This window comes from Archocentrus centrarchus, chromosome 10, assembly GCF_007364275.1.
Source record: "Archocentrus centrarchus isolate MPI-CPG fArcCen1 chromosome 10, fArcCen1, whole genome shotgun sequence".
NCBI lineage: Eukaryota > Metazoa > Chordata > Actinopteri > Cichliformes > Cichlidae > Archocentrus > Archocentrus centrarchus.
The window spans coordinates 37,784,635-37,807,391 of record NC_044355.1 but is presented as its reverse complement, the minus strand read 5'-3'; the positions used below and the strand labels follow the sequence as shown (position 1 = coordinate 37,807,391).

The following is a 22,757-nucleotide window of genomic DNA, read 5'->3' as shown; positions in this document are numbered from 1 at the left end:
TTGCATAGATATCATTGATGTGCACCTCTTTCTTGTACTTTTGCATGTCTTCGCAGCTGTTTGCAGGTGACTTTAGTCATTTTGCATCTCTTGATGTCCTCTGGCCCCTGAGCTTCCTCTTGGGGACTAAAAACAATGTAAATCATTAAACATCTGGGTGGAGATTGAGTTTTGTTTCTCCTTCCTGTAGAAAATGTCCAATCAGAGACAGCGTGGCTCCAGCAGTTCCAGCTGCATTATCTTCAAATGCAAAAGCAAATGCAGGAACACCGGAGGAGAAAGCTTAATGTGAAACAGCTTCAACTGTGAGTGCTGACATGCAGAGCACTGAGTACACACATGAGGACTGATGGTATAGAACTACTTACCACACACACACGCACACACACACACGCACACACACACACACACACGCACACACACACACACTTACATACAGGTGGTAGATTAATTGGAAACAGACGTGCCTGTGTGTGTCTGAGAAAACATTCTCGTCTGCTGCAGAGGGAATGTGCTCACACACACGTGTGCACGCACACACACACACACACACACACAGACAGGCGGGTGATGCTGTTTGTTTTGGAGATAACCACATCTGACTGGCTGACCTCTGCTCTGAACTTCTGCTCAGGTTTGTGTCGCCTGATCAGACGACTTCCATCACTGAAGATCGATTAAATGTTATATTTAAGACTTTGTCTGCTTTTTATATTCAGCTATAATTCAGATAGTGAGTCTTCCAGTAGTAAAAGATGTTGTCATGTTGCTCTCCAGTGACTTCTATCCTAAAAACAGGACTCTGATATTTGGGTCCAGCACTGATTTTTTTTTTTTTTAACCACGTTGGTTTTTTTGCCCGTTAGCTGAATTATTGAGCAAGGATCTCAAAATGAACCCGAAGGTTCTGGTATCACTTGAATAAACATTTTGACCTACCTGCTGTCACTCATTTTCACACGACCTCAGTAAGACAGCACTCAGATCCTTTAAGTTAGAGTTCTAATAGCACACTGTAAAAAAAAAAAGGAAATACTGAAATATGCTTAAAAGTGAAATCATTTCATTAAGAAAAATGCACCCTGTAGCAGATTCACTGCTGTGTTGTGCTGTGCTGTGTTATTGGATCTTTCAGCTAATTGCATGTTTTACTTTTTCACTTTATTCACCGCTTCATTAGGAAAATTCAGCTTTGCTTTGTGCTTTGCTTTCATTTCCTGAGCCAAGCAAACTAATAGGTGGGTCTGGTGTGTGACAATGAGTCCTGTACATTATATTTTATATATTTAGTTACTGAACTCTCAGCGCTGTCAGTAGCGCCTTGCATTTCTTTTATTTCATTAGTCATTCATCTTCATCCCAGTCTCTCACTGGTGGGTGACAGCGCTGATGGCTCTGGGCGTCAGACAGTCCTCCTCCATCAGAGTCAAAGGAAAGCGATATGCTTGAACCTCACTCGACATGATTCTCTGTCAGCCTGCAGGATATTCTGAGGACCAATAAGGACATGTTGGGAAAACTTTTGGCTTCTGGGTTTTGCAGATTTCCAATGCAGATTACATTAAAATGCAAGATTATTCTTGATGGTCAACAACAAGAACTGCATTTAAGGACTAAAATCTCTGGAATTCTTGAAAATATGCCTTAATTGTCATCAGTATCAGCTCATTAAAATCATGTACAAAACATCTGGAAAAAAAAGAGGGCATTAAACTTTTGTGAAGCTGTAAATTGTCCGTTTGAGTAAATCTCTGATGCACACTAAACTCTAAAGCAACGTGAACCAGCTTTGATTCAAAACTCTCAGCTTCTGTGAGGAATAAACAAACCTTTAAGTGCAAAGGAATGACCAAAATGTGTCTGCCATGGCTCGCTGGGAACGTTTTGACCTCATGTGGCCGTGTGGTTGAAGATGAAACTCTTTGTAATTATATTTTGGAGAAGGCTGGAATGTGGGTTTGTCACATCAAGGACAGACTTCTGGAGTTTGAGCGTTCACTTCACAGCCCGTGGACTCTTCCAGGATTGCTTTTCCAGGAGGAAATAAAACAGTGTTGCGTATTTCCAAGCACATAAAACAAAGACTGCTGTTCAAAGAGGGGAAAGCTGTCATTGTGTTCACACAACAAACTTTGGATTAACAGATTGTACAATAATAATATGCTGTTAAAGTGCCGCCATTAACTCTGTGTGTTATGGTGACGGCTTATCTTCTTATCTGTGTTTGTGTTTTCGTGTCAGAAGAGCAGATATAGATCACTGTGACGAAGCTCAGGTATATATCCTAATGCCAGCTTTCTTCCCACTGGGATATAACAAAATTCCCAAGTGATTTTAGGGCCCAGACTGCAGGTTGTGATGAAATGCAGACCAATGGGTGGGTTAAGTGACAGACAAACAGTGTCATATTTCTCTAAAGCCACTCCAGAGTTGTGCGGAGTTTCCTTGTTACGGGCAGAGCTTTTCTTTTGTGTTGAGTCTGGACTCATTTACATATGACCGTCCTCCTGCTTTAGGATTGGTTGGTGCTCTGCTAGCATGTGGAAACCCACTTCCAGACTTTCTCAGTTGGAGGAAAACTTTGAGGAGTTGAGGAGGATGAACTGAACGGGTGGACGGCAGCAGGCAGACAGAGACTGGAAGTGAGTGAAGAAAACAGAGGATGATATCTTAATTGTAGGTTTCTATAATTGTATCCTGGCCATGCTGAATTTTTTTTTCTAAGTATTTGCTTTACATTAAACTTTTTTGGTTAGTTTTGTGAAGAATTGTAAAGGAGTGTCACAAATTAATTTTACTTTACTAAGAGATTTCTTTTTTAAATTTAAAAGTAAAACAGTTTTTAGATTTCAGGTGATTTTACATTTTAAAGTATCTTTTCTTTTTCTTTACAGGTCTGTGCCGGGATTCTTAGAAATGTCAGTTTAACCAATCTTTCAGAAAAAACCCAGACTTTCTCAAACAGTAGCTAATTATTACTTCACATCATTATCATTATGCTGCTGGCTCTGCTTCTGGTTATGAGTCTTTGCTCTGAGACTCTCTCCTCCCATTCCTCGTCGATAACTATTCAGTACCAGGTTTGGGAGGAGCAGCCAGCGGGAACCCGGGTCAGCTGTCTGGCGGATGACCTGCGGCAGAGGGACGAAGGCGGCCCCCTGGAGGATTTCCAGGTGGTGGAGCAGGGAAAAGCCCTTCCTTTTTCTGTCACCACTCGAGATGGGGTTGTCTCCACCCAGGGCCGACTGGACAGGGAGGAGTTGTGCCGGGGCTCTGACCTGTGTGAGGTGGCCTTCAGTGTCCTCTACAGGAAAAGAGGTGCTGTGAACTGCCTGCGGGTTCATGTGAAGGTAATGGACTTAAATGACCACAGCCCCAGCTTCCCCAACACTTTGCAGGAAGTAGAGATCTCGGAAACTGCTAACCTTGGAATGCGAATCCCATTGGACTGGGCGGTGGATCCTGATGCGGGTCTCAACGGCCTCCAGACCTACTCGCTGTCTGTCAACCAACACTTTGATCTTGATGTGACAGTTGGTCCTGGTGGAACAAAACAGGCAGAGCTGGTGGTTATCAAAGAATTGGACAGGGAAATTAAGTCCTCTTTTGATCTCACCCTGGTAGCATGGGATAAAGGGAACCCACCCAGATCTGGGAGCACATTAGTCCGTGTTAATATTCAGGACTCAAATGATAACAGTCCCACATTTGAGGACAGCAATCCCACTGTGACATTACCTGAGAACACAGCCCTTGGGACAACAGTAATCAAACTCAAGGCCACTGATCCAGATCAGGGGGCTAATGGGGAGGTTGAGTATTCATTTAGTAAGCACACACATCCAGAGGTTCAAAAACACTTCTATGTGGATCCACAAACTGGAGATGTTAGTATCAGGGTACCTTTGGATTACGAGGCTCAGTCTTCTTACGAAGTGATCATACAGGCCAGTGATCGTGGTCCCAACGCAATCCCCTCTTACTGCAGACTGCATGTCAAACTTATAGATATTAATGATAATGCACCAAGGATATGCTTGACCTTGACTCCAGCCAACTCAGAGGTTATAAAAGTGCTGGAAGGAGCTCCAGAGGGTACTTTCCTTGCTGTGGTGACTGCTTCAGATGCAGATTCAGGAAGAAATGGAGAAGTGATCGCACACATTCAGCAAGATTCGGGCCCTTTCCAACTTAAAAAGATGCATGGCAACGACTACATGATTGTCACCAATGGCTTCCTGGATCGTGAGAAAGTTATGCAGTATAACATCACGCTCGTTGCCCGGGACTATGGAAACCCCTCACTCTCTTTTGTTGAACACCTGCCTGTCTATGTTCTGGATGAGAATGACAATGCTCCGGTGTTTTCAACCCCCATCTACAGGGCTTCCTTCAAGGAGACCAACACAACAGGCTACCAAGTTCTCAAAGTTGAAGCCCATGATGAGGACCTGGAGCTCAGTGGAAAAGTGTCCTACTCCATTGTTCAGGAAACTAAAACACAGCCTTTCTCAATCCACCCAAAAACTGGTGTCATAAGCGTCCAGCAGCCCTTAGACTATGAGGAAATCCAGACCTACTCTTTCATCGTGGAAGCTGTTGACCATGGACATCCACCACTCACAAGCACAGCCAGGGTGCAAATTGACATAGAAGACGTAAATGACAACTTCCCAGTCATCAACGAGCCCAAACCAAGAAAAGGTGTAGCTTCTCTCAGTGTACCTGTTGATGCATACAACGGGGAGATTGTGACAGAGCTGGGGAATGCCATAGAAGAGGAAGCCCCCTCTCTGCCAATTAATCGCTCAGACAGAGAGGGGCTTGGATTCCTCGTATCAACAATAAAGGCAGAAGACCTGGACACAGGAGTCAATGAGCAGCTTCAGTACCTCATTACTGATGGGAACCCGTATGGACTCTTCTGGTTGGATAACGTTACAGGACAGCTGTTTGTTAATACCACTAATGCTACTGAACTCATCGGAAAAACCTTTGAGGTGGACATCACTGTTTCTGACATGGGCACTCCACGACTGGCTACTACGGCAACTCTCGAGGTGAATTTCATAAACCTCATGGACCAACTAAAGAACTCATCACCTGGAAACCGTGGACAGCTCAGCTTCACTATGATGATGGCAATCTGCCTGGGTGCTACATGCCTGCTTCTTCTATTGGCCATCGCTTTGGTGACAACATTCTGCCGCCCTGAGAAAAGAGACAACCGGGCTTACAACTGCAGACAGGCTGAATCAACTTACACCCGCCATCCTCGGCGCCCACAGAAGAACATCAGAAAATCTGACATCCAGCTAATTCCCGTAATCCGTGGGCGAAAGGATGACCCCACTGAGGATGACAGTGAGGCCCAGCCACTAACTCCACCTCTGTCCTCAGAGGATCAGCAAACTGAGACGCACTATAGCTTAATGCCATCAGTTACGAACACAAGCTTCCATTCCCAGGGCTATCTAGAAGAAGATGCCACTCAACCCATCACCCATCACAGCAGAACACTTAGGAAACCTGGAAACATTGAACTTGACGGAACCTTGCCTTCAACTCCCGCAACATCCTACCGGACTCTTCGAAAATCGAGAAACACTTCATCATCTTCTTCGGTCTCACATTCAAGCACCTTAAAGAGGCAGAAGCACTCTGAAGGAGAAGAAGCAGTTTCACAATATTCAGCATCTGTGACGACTCTCAGGAGGCCAAAGACTTCTGATGGACAGGGAACACGTGATGCAGAACACCGGCAGATCCTCCGAAACCTGGTCCGTCTTTCCATGGCTGCTTTTGGAGACTCCATCGAGCTTTCCTCAGCGTCTCCAGAGGTGCAGGTGAGTGTCTTACTTGATCCATAATATTTAACATGATTTAATCTTGTGTGACATTAGTTTACTTCATAGCTCGAAGGTAATTCTTAATGGCATTAATCTACACTTTCAGTCACTTAAATGTATTTATTCAAGTTTATCACCTCACTCACCTATGTACACATCTAAACCTGCATAAAAAGACAAATTAAGGCCCCGGCTGTGGAGAGCATCTCCAACTAAAAAACATAGGTTTCATTAAAACTGTTTAAATTGTGCTGCAAGACTGAAACTCGTTAAGTTGCATGTGTTCCAAAACATAACTTTCCTGCAGGTTGAATTGACATGTTTACCCATTTACGTGGCATTAATGATTTCACTAAATCTGCATGATGAGTTTTTAATGTGTTCTTATTTACATTCTCTACAATAGCTCAAACATTAAGGATAATGTGCTGCTGGCTCTCATCTAAATGCCATTTACTTAGGTCTAAAATGTGTGACCACATTTATTTCAACATGTGCTTACAGTTAGTGGTGCAATAATTAAGTATTCCCCTTTGAGGCTTTGGGATTAATCTGTAGTGAAGTCCATTAGAAAGTGGAGATTAAAAGCCCCCAACCACCAACACACCAGCACACATATGCAGAGCAGCTTCCCAGCAGTCTTTGTGTTTTCAGCCTTCTGTGTGATGACTTACTCAGACAGCCTGAAGGCTGGAGTCAGTGGAGGTGTGTGAGTGTAGGGGAGTATAAGTTGCTGACGGATCGCTGTAAAACCAAAAAGTAGCACATTAATTCAGGTGCTCATGTGTCACAGACAAAAATCCCCCATGAGAAACTCTGACAGATTTTTAAACTGAATCTCACATATCAAATTCGTACTGGAGGAGGGGTAGAGCATGAGCTGCTCTTATGCTCTGCAGGATGGGGGCCTGAAAAGGAGTGTATGGGGGTGGTGGCGGGGTGGGTGGGGATGGGGGTTAAGGCTGGCCAAAATAAGCTAAGTGTAAGGTAACACTACTCTGACACGCTGCTTTGTTATGTACAAACAGCTTTAAAACACACACACACACACACACACACGCACACACACACACACACACACACACACACACACACACACACACACACACACACACACACTCTTTTACTGAGCCGAGCCAGAGGAGCCTAAAAACAGCAGAGATGAATATTCAAACGCTTCAACATATTTGCACTATTTCTTTCATGAAATTGTTTTGCTTCTTTTATACAATTCACAGGAAGAAAAGAGAGATCAAATTACATCACATGCCCTTGTAATGTAAAGCTGCATTTTAGCTATATATATATATATATATATATATTAGGGGTGGGACTTTAACGCGTTAATTTCGATTAATTAATTACGGGGAAATTAACGTGTTAAAAATTTTAACGCATTTTAATCGCACTTTGCACCGTGGGACGTTTCTCAGTGCGCGAGTTGTTGGTCTGTGTAGTAGACTGGTGGGAAAATAAACAACATTTTGAAGTTTAAGCTTATGTATATTGATTTATTCATCAACTAAACTTAAATTAATATTTCTCATGTCAAATATTGAAATGCGATTAAAATGCGATTAATTTCGATTAATTAATTACAAAGCTTGTAATTAATTCGATTAATTTTTTTAATCGAGTCCCACCCCTAATATATATATATATATATAAAATAAATGATATTAAAACCACATGACCCATCAATAAACACTGTATTTTATTGTGTTTTGATCCTTGCAACAACTGTACATTAATCCTGAAAAATAGTCCAGCCAGTTCACTGTTTATTTCTGTTTGAGTGCATTCAAATGACTGAGTTTAAGGTTTTATTCATTACATCTCCCAAAAGGAAATATCTGGCTCGTTTGCTCCTGAATGCTCCACCAGCTCTGCTTCCTGTTATGTCTTTATTTGGTGCTGAGTGATTAGCATGCAGGGGATTTTTAGAACTTACTTACTGACTCATTGATTTCCTTGAATGATGAATTGATGAACACAGGTAAACAATGAGGCAGCACGGTGGCGTGGTGGTTAGCACTGCTGCCTCACATCTAGAAGGTCTGGGTTTGAATCCACCTTGGCCTGGGCCTCCCCATGTTCATGTGGGTTTCCTCTGGGTACTCCAGTTTCCTCCCACAGTCCAAAGACATGCAGTTACTGGGGTTAGGTTAATTGATTGCTATAAATTGCCCATAGGTGTGAATGGCTGTCTGTCTCACTGTGTTGGCCCTGCAACAGGCTGCTGCCTCTCACCTGTGGTGATGTGCAGAAATATCCTATAATTGGAATTTTAAATGAATATTAGTTATAAATGCTTTAAATGTTACTCAGGGTTCTCACTGTTGGAGGTAATGTGGAAATTCTCCAGCTTCACATGACCACAAGGGGCTATAAATTTTTTCATTTAAATTCTTTAACAGTATTTGGAGTTACTTACAAAAAAGTGTCCAATTTTGTGGTTTCCAATAAATTTTGATTAAAAAAATAATCAATTAAAAGCTTTATTCAAATGGTCCTTATTTGATCTTGTAGACAGGATGGCACCAGTTGGTGGTGATGAGAAGAAAAGTCAGTTTATATTTTAGAAAAGCTTTGCGAGCATCGCAGTTATGGTGAATTTAACTTTCAGCTGTGAAAATGCTGCACTGTTAAAACAGGTCTGCATTACTGAGGGCCAAAGTGGCTGCCACCGCCCTGCAGACAGAGAACAAAGACCTTGGCCGGGGCCCACATCCTCACGTGAATCCCATTAGAAATGGGAAGAGGCCTTTTTCAATTCTACCCAGTTCCTTTCCTTAACCCTCCCAGTCGGCCCAGTTGGCACTCCTCGGACTTCAGATGTTTCTCTCCTACCTCAAGGTCACAGAGGAAGAGGCCTGCCTCAGAGGAGGGGGATTTACTGTTCACCTCCACCTCAAGACACACACACACACACACACACACACACACACACACACACACACACACACACACACACAGCACTGTGTGCATATTTTGGAGTCCATCGTGGAAGGAAACCAGCCAGAGAAGAATAGGCTTTTACGCAGAGGCCATTTCCTGTCACTGCAGCAGCATGCACGTGAAAAAACACACAAATGTCACGGGTAAAACAAAGCAATAAATTAGCATGCACGCACATACACATTCACCTTGTGTGTGTGTGCTTCCTCCCTGGTGTACAGTGTGTATCCGCTGTATAACAGAGCTGTCAGCAGAATGCTCTGAGCAGTGAGACGGACTCGGCCGCTCGGTTCTCACACTGTAACACTAACACAAAAACAACACAAAGAGTAGAAATTCATTTTCTACCTGAGTGTTGCTGATATCAGCTCCACTCTTTGTTCAACCATCAGAGAAACTCAGTCACCTTAAGATGGTCATTAAATTGATCTCTTATCAATTCCTCAGCTGTCAACAGATTTTCTTATAAACTACTGAAGAATAAAACTCTGTCTCTGGAAAAGTCAGTGTAACCCTTTAAACACGACCTGCTGCTGTTGCAGCTCTGAAAAGCTAAAGAAAACATTTATTTGCTTCCTTATTTAAGATTAGCTGAAATGAAAAATGTCTTTTATTGCTGCTGATGGGGACACAAAGACTTATTAAATGATCTGTGTGCACCTGTTTTTGTACCTTTATGGGGCATGCAGTGAATTTGGAGTTTGTAGAATATTTGTATATCGCATTGATTTGATTTGCAAACAAAATATTTCTCTTTTGTAATGAGATTGTTCACTGGACTGTTTCCACAGTGGACATGTCAGCAGGAGATCCTGTGAGCTGGTTCAGTATCAGGGCTGACAGGGACTAGAAAGAGAGAGCAGATTTCTCCCATATTGGCTTCTCTTCATTGGCTCCCTGTTAAATCAGGTGACCCTGAACCCACCCTTAGTTATGCTGCAATAGGCCTACGCTGCTGGGGGTTCCCATGTGTCAGTGCTGGTGTCGGTTTCAATGAACCGGCAAACCGTTTAAGAATGGGCCTTTGTTTCCACTGTGCTTTGCGAGCGCGTCCTTTAGGTATGAGTGTGGGCGGATCCTCGTCTGGAAACAGACAGCGATAACAAGCAAGACGACAAGTACGCACTTTGCGTCCTTTAATCTGATGAACTGATACAAAGCAGCAAGTTCAGTCTTAGAGTCCAACCTAATTCACAGCTGTGAAAATCACATCGCTTTTCTCATGTAATACACACCGTGCAGTGAAACAGTGGTGGAGAACTTTACATCGAGATGGCAGAGTCACGCACTTGTGCCGCTTGCGTCACACGTTCTTGGTTCCAGAACAGCTAGTTCACGGTGCTGCAGCTGAACCCGTTTTTTGGCCGAGCACCGAGTTTGCAGTTCGACCACTTGGTCAGTGGAAAAAGGGCCCAAGTGTTTCTTTTCATTCACCTCTTTTTACTTTGTTTATACTCCACTCTGCATTTAATCATTAGTTATTATTAATCTCTGTCTCCCCCCTCTCAGCAGATGACCCCCCCTCCCTGAGCCTGGTTCTGCTGGAGGTTTCTTCCTGTTAAAGGGAGGTTTTCCTTCCCACTGTCACCAAGTGCTGCTCATAGGGGGTCGTTTTGACTGTTGGGTTTTCTCTGTATTATTGTAGGGTATAAAGAATAAAGCACCTTGAGGTGACTGTTTGATGTGATTTGGCACTATATAAATAAAACTGAACTGAATTCAAATCAATTCCAAATTCCTAAACGTTTGTTATCAGTTATTAGGCACTGATTTTAGCTTTGCAGTCAGTAAAAGCTGCTAAGAGAAAAGTATAAACGAGACAAGACAACTTCAGACAAGATAGGGGGACTATGTGGTGAATTTAAAAATATATATAATTAAATTAAAGTTGTTATAAAGAAATGTAGAACAGGTATATGAGTATTACTGTGAGTGCACATGAGTTCAAATGTGTGCAAGAAATAAAGTTATATAAAGTGAACAAAAGCCAAACCGACAGAACTCTGCCTGCTGCAGAAGGAGAATTAATGCACGAAAACCCACTTACACAGAAATGAGCTCAGTGGTTTCAGGTGTGGCTCCCCTCGAGACAATCACTCACTCTGCCCGCCTCCCACGCAAATCCAGGAAGAAAATGGAGAGAGTGGGAGGGCTCAACTAAATGTCCATTTAGCAAACCAAAATAACCGGTGTGGCCTGCTGAATTTTGCCCAACATTATCCTCAAATTCCATCAAATGATGGGTGGTGATTCAGAGGTGTTGATTTAAAAATGCTGAAATTATTGTTACACTGCTGAAAGAGCCTCCAAGCATATTTTATCTGCCCGTGGAAACCAAATCACACCCTGCTCTTGAAAACAAGCCTTTAACCCCACAGGTTTTATGAGACTTAATTGATCCAAGAAGTACCTACAAATATTATGTAGTCCACTAAAAACATCTGACCCTGTATGAATATGTGTGTAGCCTGTGTATATTAAAAGGTAAGTGGCTGACTTAAGGTGGAAGTACTCACTGTGAAGTAGGTTTGCTGTCAGGTGAACCGTGGCATGCTTTTAACATCAGCTGAATAAACTGAGATGTTTTCCTAACAGTTTTTCCTCACCTTCATCCCTCCTCTCCCTCCCTCTCTTCCTCCTTGCAGCAGATCTCCCAGCTCCTCTCGCTCCTCCATCAGGGTCAGCTGCAGCCCAGACCAAACTTCCGCGGAAACAAATACTCTCATCGCAACGGCAGGTCAGTCTGACCTCTCCTCTTCTTCCACCTATTTGCCCCAGCACCCCCCTTGCCTGAAGTACAGACACAACAAAACAAGCCACGCCAGAAAGCTGCTTCGTTCTTATGCAAATCCAGGTTTTATATTGAAAATCTTTTCAAGAATTTACTCCAAACACAAACATATTCACATTGTGAAACAGTCCTGCAGTATCACTTTAATCAGCTGTTAACTGAGCTTGAACTAAAACAAGAACTGAGTGAATATTATGTTGAGTCAAAAAAGAATAAAGTCTTTAAAGTGACAAAGATCACACGGAGGGCAGGATTCATGTTTGCTGTGGTCATCATTTTATCAGTGAGCGCATCGAAAACCTGCAAAAAAAAGAGTTTGAACCCTGAAACAGCTGCCGTTCTGCCAGTGTTTCTTTAAAAATGAAATGAGCTGCAAGGAGCTCATTAAATACGAGTCGAACTCGTGCTTCCCCCCAAAACTGAGATTCAGTCAGATTTTCAGTAGACAGATTAATTAAGATGACATGAATATATATATAAAACATACTGCCGAACTCTAAGCATGGTAAGAAGTCAGGAAACCTTTAGATTATGTATCATTTTCTGATTTTCTTTACTTTCATCCATTTTCAGTTTCACTGTTGAGGCCCACACGTTCTCTTTCTCTTGTGGATTTCATTAAAAATCAGTGGGCTGTTTAGCCAGAGAAAACGGTGTTTTCTATTAGAAGTGACTCCACTGTGAAGATGCCAGCACTGTGTCTTCTTAGAGATAACATCCCAGAATATCTTTATTTCAGCCTCTGATGCTGGAATATTTGTTGTTGTTGCTAAAAACGGGGCAGGAGGCAGGACGCTAACACGGGTCACCAAACAGGAGCTCACCTGGTGGGAACTCTACGTGCATAGTGACTTCAAAACAGACTGATATCGTGAAGGAAAGATCCTCATGTAGCTGCAGTCCTTCTCTTTCCTCTAATCAGAGCCAGATGGCTGCTGCTTTCAGACTGCGATCGCTGCTGTGCTCTCTGACCAGTTCAGGCTTTCTCTGATTGCAGCACACAGAGAAATGTAAGGGTGATGCCACTAATTTTGAGAGCTCACATATATTTTATTTTCTGAACTGTTATAATTGACCAGTCTGATCCATGCACAAACGTGCGTGGTTATTGTGTTAAAGGCATGTTTTGGCCGTAATGAGCGAAACCCAGCAGTGAGCTGTGCTTTGGTGCACCACTTTTCAAACCAGAGGCTGTAGATCTCTACACTGAGGACAGTTTGATGTCAGCACTACTCCACCAGGGCCTTCATGGGCATTTATAACACATCCCTTTATGATTTTTTCCCCCTGTCAGTTTTTAACCAGTTCAGTGTTGTTTAGATGCCTCTCAAAGTTTTTGCTGTGTGAGATGCTCCTGACTATTTTGCACAGTGAAAGCTCCTAACTGTAACAGCGAGAGTCACGCTGCACCGTTCAGCTTCTGCTTGAAGTCATGAAAGCCTGAAGCTGTAGCTGACAAATGTCTTCCTCAGTGTTTCTGACCCACTGACCCGCTGTGACTGAAATAACAGCAACAGAAAAACAGGACACAAAGTGACTGTCACAGGATGTGTGTCTCATAACCCCGCGGCGTGTGCGCCAAAGCAGGTTGCAGCAGCTCTATCTGAGTGATTCAGAGTCTCTGACAGGAAGCAGCTACTTCAGCATCACTGTGGCACTGAGATAAGATCTGACATCACCTTGATACACACAGAGCACTGTTTCATCGCAAAACACTCACAGAACACACCGTACTGTGCACAAACTTTTATGGCAGTTAATAACTCATCTCTGTGAGCTCCCCTTTATCTGTGCAATGCTTCCTGCCTGAGCCTGCCTGCTGCTGTGATCATATGTGGTTATGAAAGGATTTGTCACCTGAAACCTCAGGAATTTAATCACCTTTTTACAAATCTTTAATGCATCAGACCTCTTGCTTCATATCTTTAGGTTAACACTGGAGTTCTGTCTGCTGTGAGTCATGCTGTTTGGGGGAAAACACCTTTTTAAATGCACATCAAACTCTCAGTACTGTTCCACATGATAACGGATTACATACATTAAAAAAAAAATGTCAAAATCTCTCTATGGAAACAGAACGCATCACCTAAAGATACACTGAAAAGGTAGTGAATATTTGTTAAGCTTTAAAAGATGTATGGCCACAATTTAATGACTTGATGATTATATGTCGTGGCGCTTATAGTCCAAACTATTTTTGAGCTCCATATCCATCCATTTTCTTCCACTTACCCGGGGCCGGGTCGCGGGGGCAGCAGCCTAACCAGAGAAGCCCAGACCTCCCTCTCCCCAGCAACTCCAGCAGCTCATCCGGAGGGACCACAAGGTGTTCCCAAACCAGCTGAGAGATCTAATCTCTCCAGCGTGTCCTGGGTCTGCCCGGGGCCTCCTCCCAGTAGGACATGCCCAGAACACCTCACCCAAGAGGTGCCCGGTCAGATGCCCGAACCACCTTAACTGGCTCCTCTCGATGTGGAGGAGCAGCGGCTGTACTCTGAACCCGTCGCAAATGGCTGCACCTTTCACCCTATCTCTAAGGGAGAGGCCAGCCACCCTTCCGAGGAAGTTCATTTCTGCTGCTTGTATTCGCGATCTCATTCTTTCAGTCACTACCCAAAGCTCATTACCATAGGTGAGGGTAGGAACGTAGATCGACCGGTAAATTGACAGCTCCCTCTTCACCACCACAGACCAGTGCAGCATCCGCATCGCCGCAGCCTCGATCCATCTGTCGATCTCCTGTTTCCTTCTCCCGTCACTCATGAACAAGACCCCGAGATACTCCTCCACCTGGGGCAGAACCTCATTCCTGAGCCGGAGAGGACACTCCACCCTTTTTTGCATATGAACAGAATCTGTGACAAATCTGGGCTCCATATCTTCAAAGTTTTCTATTTTTTTTTCTCAAGATTTCTGATTTCTGCTTCTGACACAACTCTGACATTCACAACATTCACTTCAGAATGGGCAGGTCCACCACTGGTGCCCTGTGCTTTTCACAGATGAGAGTAACATCGTTCAGCATGACTGGTTTGGTGGGTCAGTGATGATCTGGGGAGGCACCGACCTCTACAGGCTAGGTAGAGTGAGGTACTGACTTGTCTGGAGTCGGATGTTCACATATGTGCTGGCCGATAAAGAATAAACATGTCACACACATTCATTCAGTATATCAGACAGACATCAGCATGTGTAGCACATGTGTAATCAAACATGCATATTGAGAGACAGCAATGGGCATGCGCCAAGCGCCTGCTTCATTTATTGTATGTGACACAGCGCCTCCAGAGGTGAGCCGCAGCACTGCACTGCCTCACCCCCCCATTTCTTCCATGACCGTTAAAGTGTTGAAATAATTGAGAAAACAGTTTTATAGAACAGTCAAGTGGTCAAATGTATTTTCTCTTATCATTGTTGGTATTTTACTTGTCATAATGACAGGTGAGGCACTGTCTCACCTGCCTCCCCTGACTGCACGTCACTGAGGCAGCGGCACCCTGGCTGCCATCAGGGTGAAATCCTTGGACCCACTGTCAGAACCTACGCTGGTGCAGTGGGTCCTGGGTTCAACAATGCTCGGCTTCATGTGTCGAGAGTATGCAGGCAGATCCCAGAGGATGAAGGAATTGATACCACTGACTGGCCCCCACGCTCAAGTGACCTAAATCCAGTAGAACACCCGTGGGACGTTATATTTCAGTCCATCAGACTGTCCAGGAGCTCAGTAATGCCCTGGTTCAGATCTGGGAGGAGATCCTCCAGGACACCATCCATCATCTTATTAGGAGTCCCAATGTTGTCAGGCATGCATACAAGCATGTGGGGGCCACACAAACTACTGAGGACTATTTTGAATTGCTGCGATGAAATTTTGGGAAAATGTTCCAGCTGCTGCATCATTTTTTTCACTTTAATTTTCAGGGTGTCTTTGAATTCAGCCTCTGTAGTTTGATTGTTTTCATTTTCATCAAATGTGTGGCATCCTTTCATTCCTAACACATTACCCATCCATATCAGTGTAGATATTAGCATGAATTTTTTTTCCCATTGAGATCTGATGTGTTTTCAAAGTCTTCATTTAATTTTTTTTGCCTTTTACTGAGTTTGAGAATTGATTTTGCTGTTTGTTAAACCTTGAATGGCTTTGCTCCTGCCTATAGCAGCAATTCTCATTTCTCACCAATGGGGAACAGACCTTTATTTAAATTTGTTTATATCTCAAGTCCTGGCTCTTATTTAGCATTAAAAAAAATTAAATGTTATAAATAACCAAAACAACCAAAGAAAAGATAAATCAGGCAGATTCTGTTCTTAAGTCAGCGTGGAGCCTCTATTACTGTGTTTTAACTGTGTATGAACTGAATGACCCTGTTGCAGTTTTAAGTAGAAAAAATCTCTTTAGTTAATAGTCAGGACATCCAGATGGAAGCAGTCTATGAAGAACTTTTTGACCTGAAGCTGTCTGTTCAAAAAGACAAAGGTTAAATAGGTAAATGAGTGGAGAGTTTGTGCATCAGGGTCTTACTCATGTTTGTCTGCAGATATGGAGGTCAGGACTGTTCTGACTGGCAGAGCACCAAAGACAGTGGACACGGTGAGAGCGAGGCTGGAGATGTAGACTGGGAACCTGGAAGAGACTCACCTATAGACCCACAGCTGGAGGAGGGACTCAACAACCTCCTCAACAACCCTGGTAGGCACCTGGTGGAGGCTGAATGAATGAATGGATGGATGAATGCTGGAGGATAGCAATCATTTCTGGAAAGCTGAGCAGGTCGTTGGTTCAGTTTTATTTATGTAGCACCAAATCAGTCTCCTCAAGGTGCTTTATACTGTAAGATAAAGAGCCTGCAATAATACAGAGAAAACCCAACAATCAGACCGACCCCCTTATAAGTGAGCACTTATAAGTGAGCACTTGGCGACCGCTGTTACCAACTGAACTTTGGAACTTTTGTCCAGCTTGACATCGTTTCATGTAGATGTCCATAAAATCAAAATATGCATATTTGATGTCTGTTTGTTTTCTTTGTTTTAAACTCCAGCGTGGTCTCCACTGTTTGGTTACTCTATTTTAAGATCTGCAGAAACTAAACTGGTGTCCTGGTGAAACTCTTTGATTTGTCTGGACAAAAGCAGCCGAACTTCAAGCCTGCAGAACATCCAGACTGATCAGTTACAATAAACAGTCAAAGACAATTGTAGAAAACAGGATGAAAGCAGGAAATAACACAGTGGCAAGTTACATCCACATCCACCCACACACTCCACTCATCTGAGTTTCTTAGTGCAGCTGCAGTATTAGGAGATTGAATTGCTGATAAACTGCTTTGCATTCTTCTGCCATGGAGAAACCTTTGCCCCCCCCCCCCCCCCCCCCCCCCGTAAACAAACTGTATGGTTACATTCGTTTATTTCATAGAGCACAGAAGCAGTTTGGGAAATGTAGTCATGGTATCTAACATCTTATAGCTGGGAATTCCTCAGCAGTATGAAAGCCAACACCAGTGTCTGAGTGTGTACAGTAGGTGTGTTAAACAGTTTCTTCCTGGCATTGTGGGGGTCACGGCCTGGAGGCGAGCGGAGGGGTTTACCGCCTGATGATGGAAGAGCGAGCGTCACTTTATGACAGGATGAGAGAGAGAGAGAGAAACAAAAGAGTGAGTGGGAGTTTGTTGAGTTATGTGTGGTGCTTGACTCACCTTCCAGCCCGCAGGCTCCTTCATCACTGTAAGTCACACCGTGGTGCAGACACCGTAGTGTGCTCAGGATCTGAAGAAAGCTGCGGGGCAACACATTCCTCTTTGTGCTTCTTATTTCCCTGACCTGTAGCTTTATGATTCACACACATAAATAAATGTCCCTGTGCTCATACCTGAGGATGATATTATGGGTCTTGAGGGGAGAGTAGCTGTGTTGTTTGTCTTTTAATTTGTATTTATTGGTTGTGCTTATGCTAGATGTGTCAGAGGTTTTCAAAATAGTTGCACATGTTCCTCTACTGCTTCTGTGTGCTTGTTTTTTTATTTTAAAGAAACTTTATTAATGTTGCAAACAACTTTGAGAGGAAAACATGTATGAAATGGAAAGACATTTTCTTAGTGTAAGAAACCTAATGAGAACCAGAGTCTATATCTTTTTCCATAATATTGTGTGTTTATCCAAAGCTTGATATGTGCCATACTGCACACATTCATCGTCCCCCAGATGATATTAAACACTGGTTTCCTTCAGTTCCTTTAGGCTTCCCTGTTTTTGGGTTAAAACCACATTCTGGTCATTATAAATAAAGAGGATATAATGACTAATGAGCCTGGGCACTGGTTTGCTTCCCGCCCTTGTGATTGGTTTCTCCACCTGCTCCCTCGTGAATTTGCTCTGTTTTCTCTGTGTCAGAATCACTGCGTTGCCCTCGGCTATTTTTCTTTGTATTTGGTGTTTATGAGTTCGTGGATTTCACCACACTCTGCTCTTGCATCGCTGCCAGCTTTTGTCACAAATACCAGTGAGTTGATCCAGACCAGTCTCACAGCAAAACACAAAATAGTTGTGAAAAAGTGTTCTTTGGTTTGCGTTCATGAACACAAATTGGTGCATTTTTTGTGACATGCAGCAGTGTACTGAGCTTCAAAAGAAGAAGCAACTGTAACAAACACAAAGTGGTTTTAATGCCTAACACTAAGAGAGTAACGCATTTTTAATTCACAACATATATAATTAAAAAAAACAAATGAAAATCTGGGATGTGCACGTCTCTGGTGTGAATGTCAAATTGATTTGCTTAACCACCTCCTCCGTTCATTTTTCCTGACCTCAGAATTACGCTCTTAACCAGAAATCCTAAAACAGACTCCGGCAGTAAGGATCTGCGTGCTGCTTGTTGCTTCTGCTGCTGGATTGTTTCTGTTTCACAAAGATATCTTCAAGAAGATCTCAGACTAAAATAAAATTGGATTCAAGTTACAGGTTAAACACTTGGATAAACTTTCTGAAGGATCTTCTGAAACTTCACAAAATTGAAAGAGGATTTTGTGCTCGGATGATCTGTAGTGTGTACTGCTAAAACAAAGAGAGGAAAAGGGGTGGATGGTGGGTGGGTGGTTTAAAGGGGGTATATTTTGGGGGTGGTCTGGACCAATGTGTGTGTGTGTGTGTTTGTACTGGTGCATTTAATCCCCCATCTGGTCATGGTTAGATGAAAGAGACTGCAGCTCCTCTGCAGGCTGATGAGTCTGAGTCGAGTCTCAGAGTTTGTACTTTTTCCTCCATGACATGCAGCTCTGAGGGCTGCAGGCAGCTTTGCAGATGTATGTACATGTATGCTGGTACTGAATGGTTAGCTCAGCAACTCATTATCCAACATCTGGAAAATTCACGACTTTTACTAACTGAATGGTTTTAACAAATCAAATCAAATAACTGATAATATCAAATCCTTAATCTTGACTTGAAAGCATGTTTAATCAACAAATTTCAAACAAACAAAATAAATAATAAGAGTAATAATAAAAAAGACAGGTATAACCAATAAGGTTGTGATGCCAAAATATTATTAAAGCTTCTTTAAAATGATAATGTGTGAGCATCTCCTGGGAAAGGCAAAAACAAGCAGCCTGCTATAGCAGGTCTCACAGTCTCCATATGCCCACTGATGCCTGCTGTTAATGAGAATATAAACGGGTGCTCATGCTGTCACACTGCTGACTGTTATACAGTCCTGCTCATACCTGAACTGATCCTGCTACATGCCGTAAAGGTCGTTTTACCTTAAATTAGATCAATCCAAACTTTAACAGCTCCGTCGGGAAATCAAGTTTTTACACCAACAAAAACAGAACCAGGAAGAACACGACATCAACAGGATGCTGTGAGGAACAGGAAAATGGGAATATCTCTGTGTTTTATCCCTTTAAATTCTGCACAGCAGGCAGCATATTTACAGTAAATGAGTAAATAAAGTGAGACGTGTAATCATCTCGACTGTTTGAGTGAAAACGCACAAACTGAGTTTAGAACTCACAGACACACCCGACATTTACGCCTCTGACAGCGACTCGCCTGTCAGCCTGCAGGCAGCGAGCAGGATCGGGAGGAACGTGGACGTGATATTTGGCATACAGTCCAAGCATGCAGGATGCAACTGACAGAGGAAAAAAAAATCTGTTTATAGCCGCTAGATAAATCCATGGTGTCGTTTCCTTCTTTTTTTCTGCCTCGTTCTCGTGCATCACTCATCCGTAAACAGCGAGGGGAAACTTGGTCTAAAAACTCTACTGCTGAAAATATTCAAACATCTGTGGTGGTTCTTTCTGCAGATGATGTTTTCTCAGAGGTCAGTGACCCTGCCTGGATGGCCAGACTCTCCCTCCCACTCACCAGCGATTACCATGACAACGTCTTTGTCCCCAACGGTCCTCCATCCCCTGAAAGTGAGACCCTTCCTCGGGACGGTTTGGACTCCTCATCTTTCTCCACTTTTGGTAAACACAAAAAGCTGAGAGTTCAAACTGAAGTCCTTTCGTTTTTTTACTTACATGTAATCATATTTTTGTTTTTCAAATTTGCCCACTTCCAAGTATAACCTTCTTCTTAAAATGAATAGATAATAATAGATTGTTAGTGAAGATAATGTGGACCCAGTAAAACTTTGAAAATCTGAGATAAATGCATCATAGGAGTTGTAAGTTTCTGGCACCAGAAATAGTAGCAGAGTGACCCCTCCTGGCGTTCTCCGTGTTCTCCTCAGGTAAAACTCCAGAGAAGGATGGCTCACTGGGCGGAGCTCTGCTGTCTGAAGTCAGCACACTGTTTGAGATGCTGATGACGCAGAAGGCCGACGCCCACCCCGGCCCTCGGCCCGATGTCCTGTACCGACTGTCAGCGGCGTACCGTCGCTCTCTGGGCCTGGATGGTGGTGCTGCTGGCAATGCACCAAAAAACTCTACATGTGCTGAGAAGAGATCGGGCCCACCTGCACCCTTGGGACTCAGCCAATGAGCAACATCCGTTGACTGAACACGGGAAAACACTGAGAACTGAGTAACAGATCATGTTTTCCAGGTGTCTGTTTTCGAGGAGAATCTTAGGATTTTAGAGGCATTCAATCACAGAAACATAATTCAGGCATCTGCGACTGTAAATAAGACCACAGTGGATGCACTGTTTTAGAGTCAGAGCTGAAAAAATGAATATCACTTTCATGTCATGTTCGGTCCAGACTGAAGGTCTGAAGATGTGCTCAAATGGTCCACAGTGACAGCAGCATTTCATTAACATACATAACATTTGAAACCTCCTTTAAACCTTCTTTCAACCTCTGCCACTGCCCTCACACTCACCTCAGCCAGCAGCACCTCTCCTTTCCACTGCTTGCATAGTTTGTGTACTGAACCAACTCACACTGGCTGGAAATGAGCTCAGTAATTTTGCAAAGCAAACTGAAGACAGCACCACAAACACCACATGAATCAGAAACACTGCAGAGTAGAATACATGTATCCTGTGAGCATGTTTGAAGAATTGCATTTACCCTCTTTGCATATCCAGAGTCAGAAACCCAAGAAATTATATGAAATAAAAATTACATATTCTATCTAGACTGAAGGAAAAAAAAGACACTACAATGAAATCACTGTGTAATGGGACAATCTCAGTAATTTGAGTTCCCAGTTCTGCTCAACATGATTTTGAGCTGCCAGGATGTCAAAGGAAAAAAAAAAAACAATGCAAGGAAACTCAGGAAATAAACTACCTCTCTGATGCTAAACACAACCAAAAACTGTAGACATCAGGAGCAGGAAGACACAGCCTCTTCAGTCTGGGTTCATATATGGCTACAGCTTTGCCTCAGTCCTCCTGATAATTCATGTGTATTCTGAACTTTATGTTTTGTCAGAGTCATTAGTTTTGTCTTCATCCTCTACAGGCTGCAGTATTGGACACATCATGTTGATCAATTAAAGTATTCTAAATGCAGTTTTTTTAAGCTGAAATGTGAACCTCCTGCTTTTAATCAGTGTTTCGACAGAGAGGCTGAAGATGTGACCATCAGTTCAGTTCATGTATACAGATTTTGTTAAACTGGTGCTACTCGATGTTTAAAATTCTTCAGTGCATCGTGATACAATCGCTTCAAGTCATGCTTTAAAAAAATGTGCAGGGAAAACTGAGCCAAAGTGGACCTGGAAACTTTGGATGATTCTTTTTCTAGTGCGTAAAAGCGCTGAAAGTCTGCAGCATCTCCATTGTTCCGAACTCGGACACAGCCAGGAACAGAGAGCGATGATCTGGACCTGCCAGGATGTAATAAACCCCACTGTTGTTCAGGGTTTGTCTGGCAGAGAGTGAGCCTGTGGCCAGGAGGAAATGTTGCTTTGTCCTCTTGTTTTTCCTCAAGAATGAACGAAACAACAAGCTGAATGTAGACGAAAATGTTGCTCAGACTGAATGAACGTAAAGCAGCAAACTCCTCCAGTGGTTTAAGTTATTGCTGTAATTTTCTTCTAAAAGTTTTCTCCCTTGTAGCAGATTTTCTCCATTTATTGAACAGCACTGTGTATATAGTTTTTGTAACATGATTTCTTTTGTAACTTTTTCAATAAAATGTGCATCATGTTTAAACTTACGGATCATTGTTCAAGTGTAGGACCATAACCTGCATGTGCAGTCCTGAACATCACTGGTAAACATTTAATGCTCTTTGTATATTTCCAATTTGCTTCTGTGAACAATCATTTACACTCATCCAGATGTTTAAACATCTGCTCCCGTTATGCAGACTCGCCTTTTTCATCTTAGTCTTCATGCATTATTTAAGATTATTTTCTGGCTCAGTTCAGAATGATGCAGATTAATGATGCGCACTAAAGGCACCGCACAGCAGTTGTAAGGAGTTTGATTGTGAAGGTGTTTTCTTTGTGCAGAGCGCCCTCTGGAGGTTAAAATACACAGTTACACTGTCACAGTTAAAAACAACAAAAAAGGCTTCATGCAAAACATGAGAACCAGCGCCACCTGCTGAAAGCAGCAGAAGTGATTTAAGCAATTTTCATAAAAATAAATTAAAGGTCAGACCAGTGATGTAAGAAAGGTGAGTGATCAGGAGCGAGAGGACACCAGATAAAGATGAAGGAGGTTGTGTAGGAACAGAGACAACAGTT

The 22,757-nt window shown here is 42.9% G+C and overlaps 1 protein-coding gene across 3 annotated transcripts; it reads left to right on the top strand.

Moving 5' to 3' along the window:
* Positions 1 to 2,573: 2,573 nt before the first annotated feature.
* Positions 2,574 to 22,218, top strand: pcdh12 (protocadherin 12). Of its 3 annotated transcripts, none has more exons than XM_030740069.1 (6): positions 2,574 to 2,642; positions 2,895 to 5,846; positions 11,456 to 11,544; positions 16,140 to 16,291; positions 19,914 to 20,078; positions 20,345 to 22,218. In XM_030740069.1, the coding sequence occupies exons 2-6, from the start codon at positions 2,997 to 2,999 to the stop codon at positions 20,593 to 20,595; spliced, it is 3,507 nt and encodes a 1,168-aa protein (XP_030595929.1). In that variant the 5' UTR covers positions 2,574 to 2,642; positions 2,895 to 2,996; the 3' UTR covers positions 20,596 to 22,218. The 3 variants fall into 3 exon arrangements, with proteins under 3 accessions (XP_030595929.1, XP_030595926.1, XP_030595928.1); XM_030740066.1 differs by having other exon boundaries at positions 11,453 to 11,544; XM_030740068.1 differs by having other exon boundaries at positions 2,576 to 2,676; positions 11,453 to 11,544.
* The last annotated feature ends 539 nt before the right edge of the window (positions 22,219 to 22,757 follow it).

Coding starts and splice junctions, on each gene's coding strand:
- pcdh12 (XM_030740066.1), top strand. CDS start 2,997: ATGCTGCTGGCTCTGCTTCTGGTTATGAGTCTTTGCTCTGAGACTCTC. Junction 5,847..11,452: donor CAGCGTCTCCAGAGGTGCAG/GTGAGTGTCTTA, acceptor TCCTCCTTGCAG/CAGATCTCCCAGCTCCTCTC. Junction 16,292..19,913: donor CAACCTCCTCAACAACCCTG/GTAGGCACCTGG, acceptor TTCTTTCTGCAG/ATGATGTTTTCTCAGAGGTC.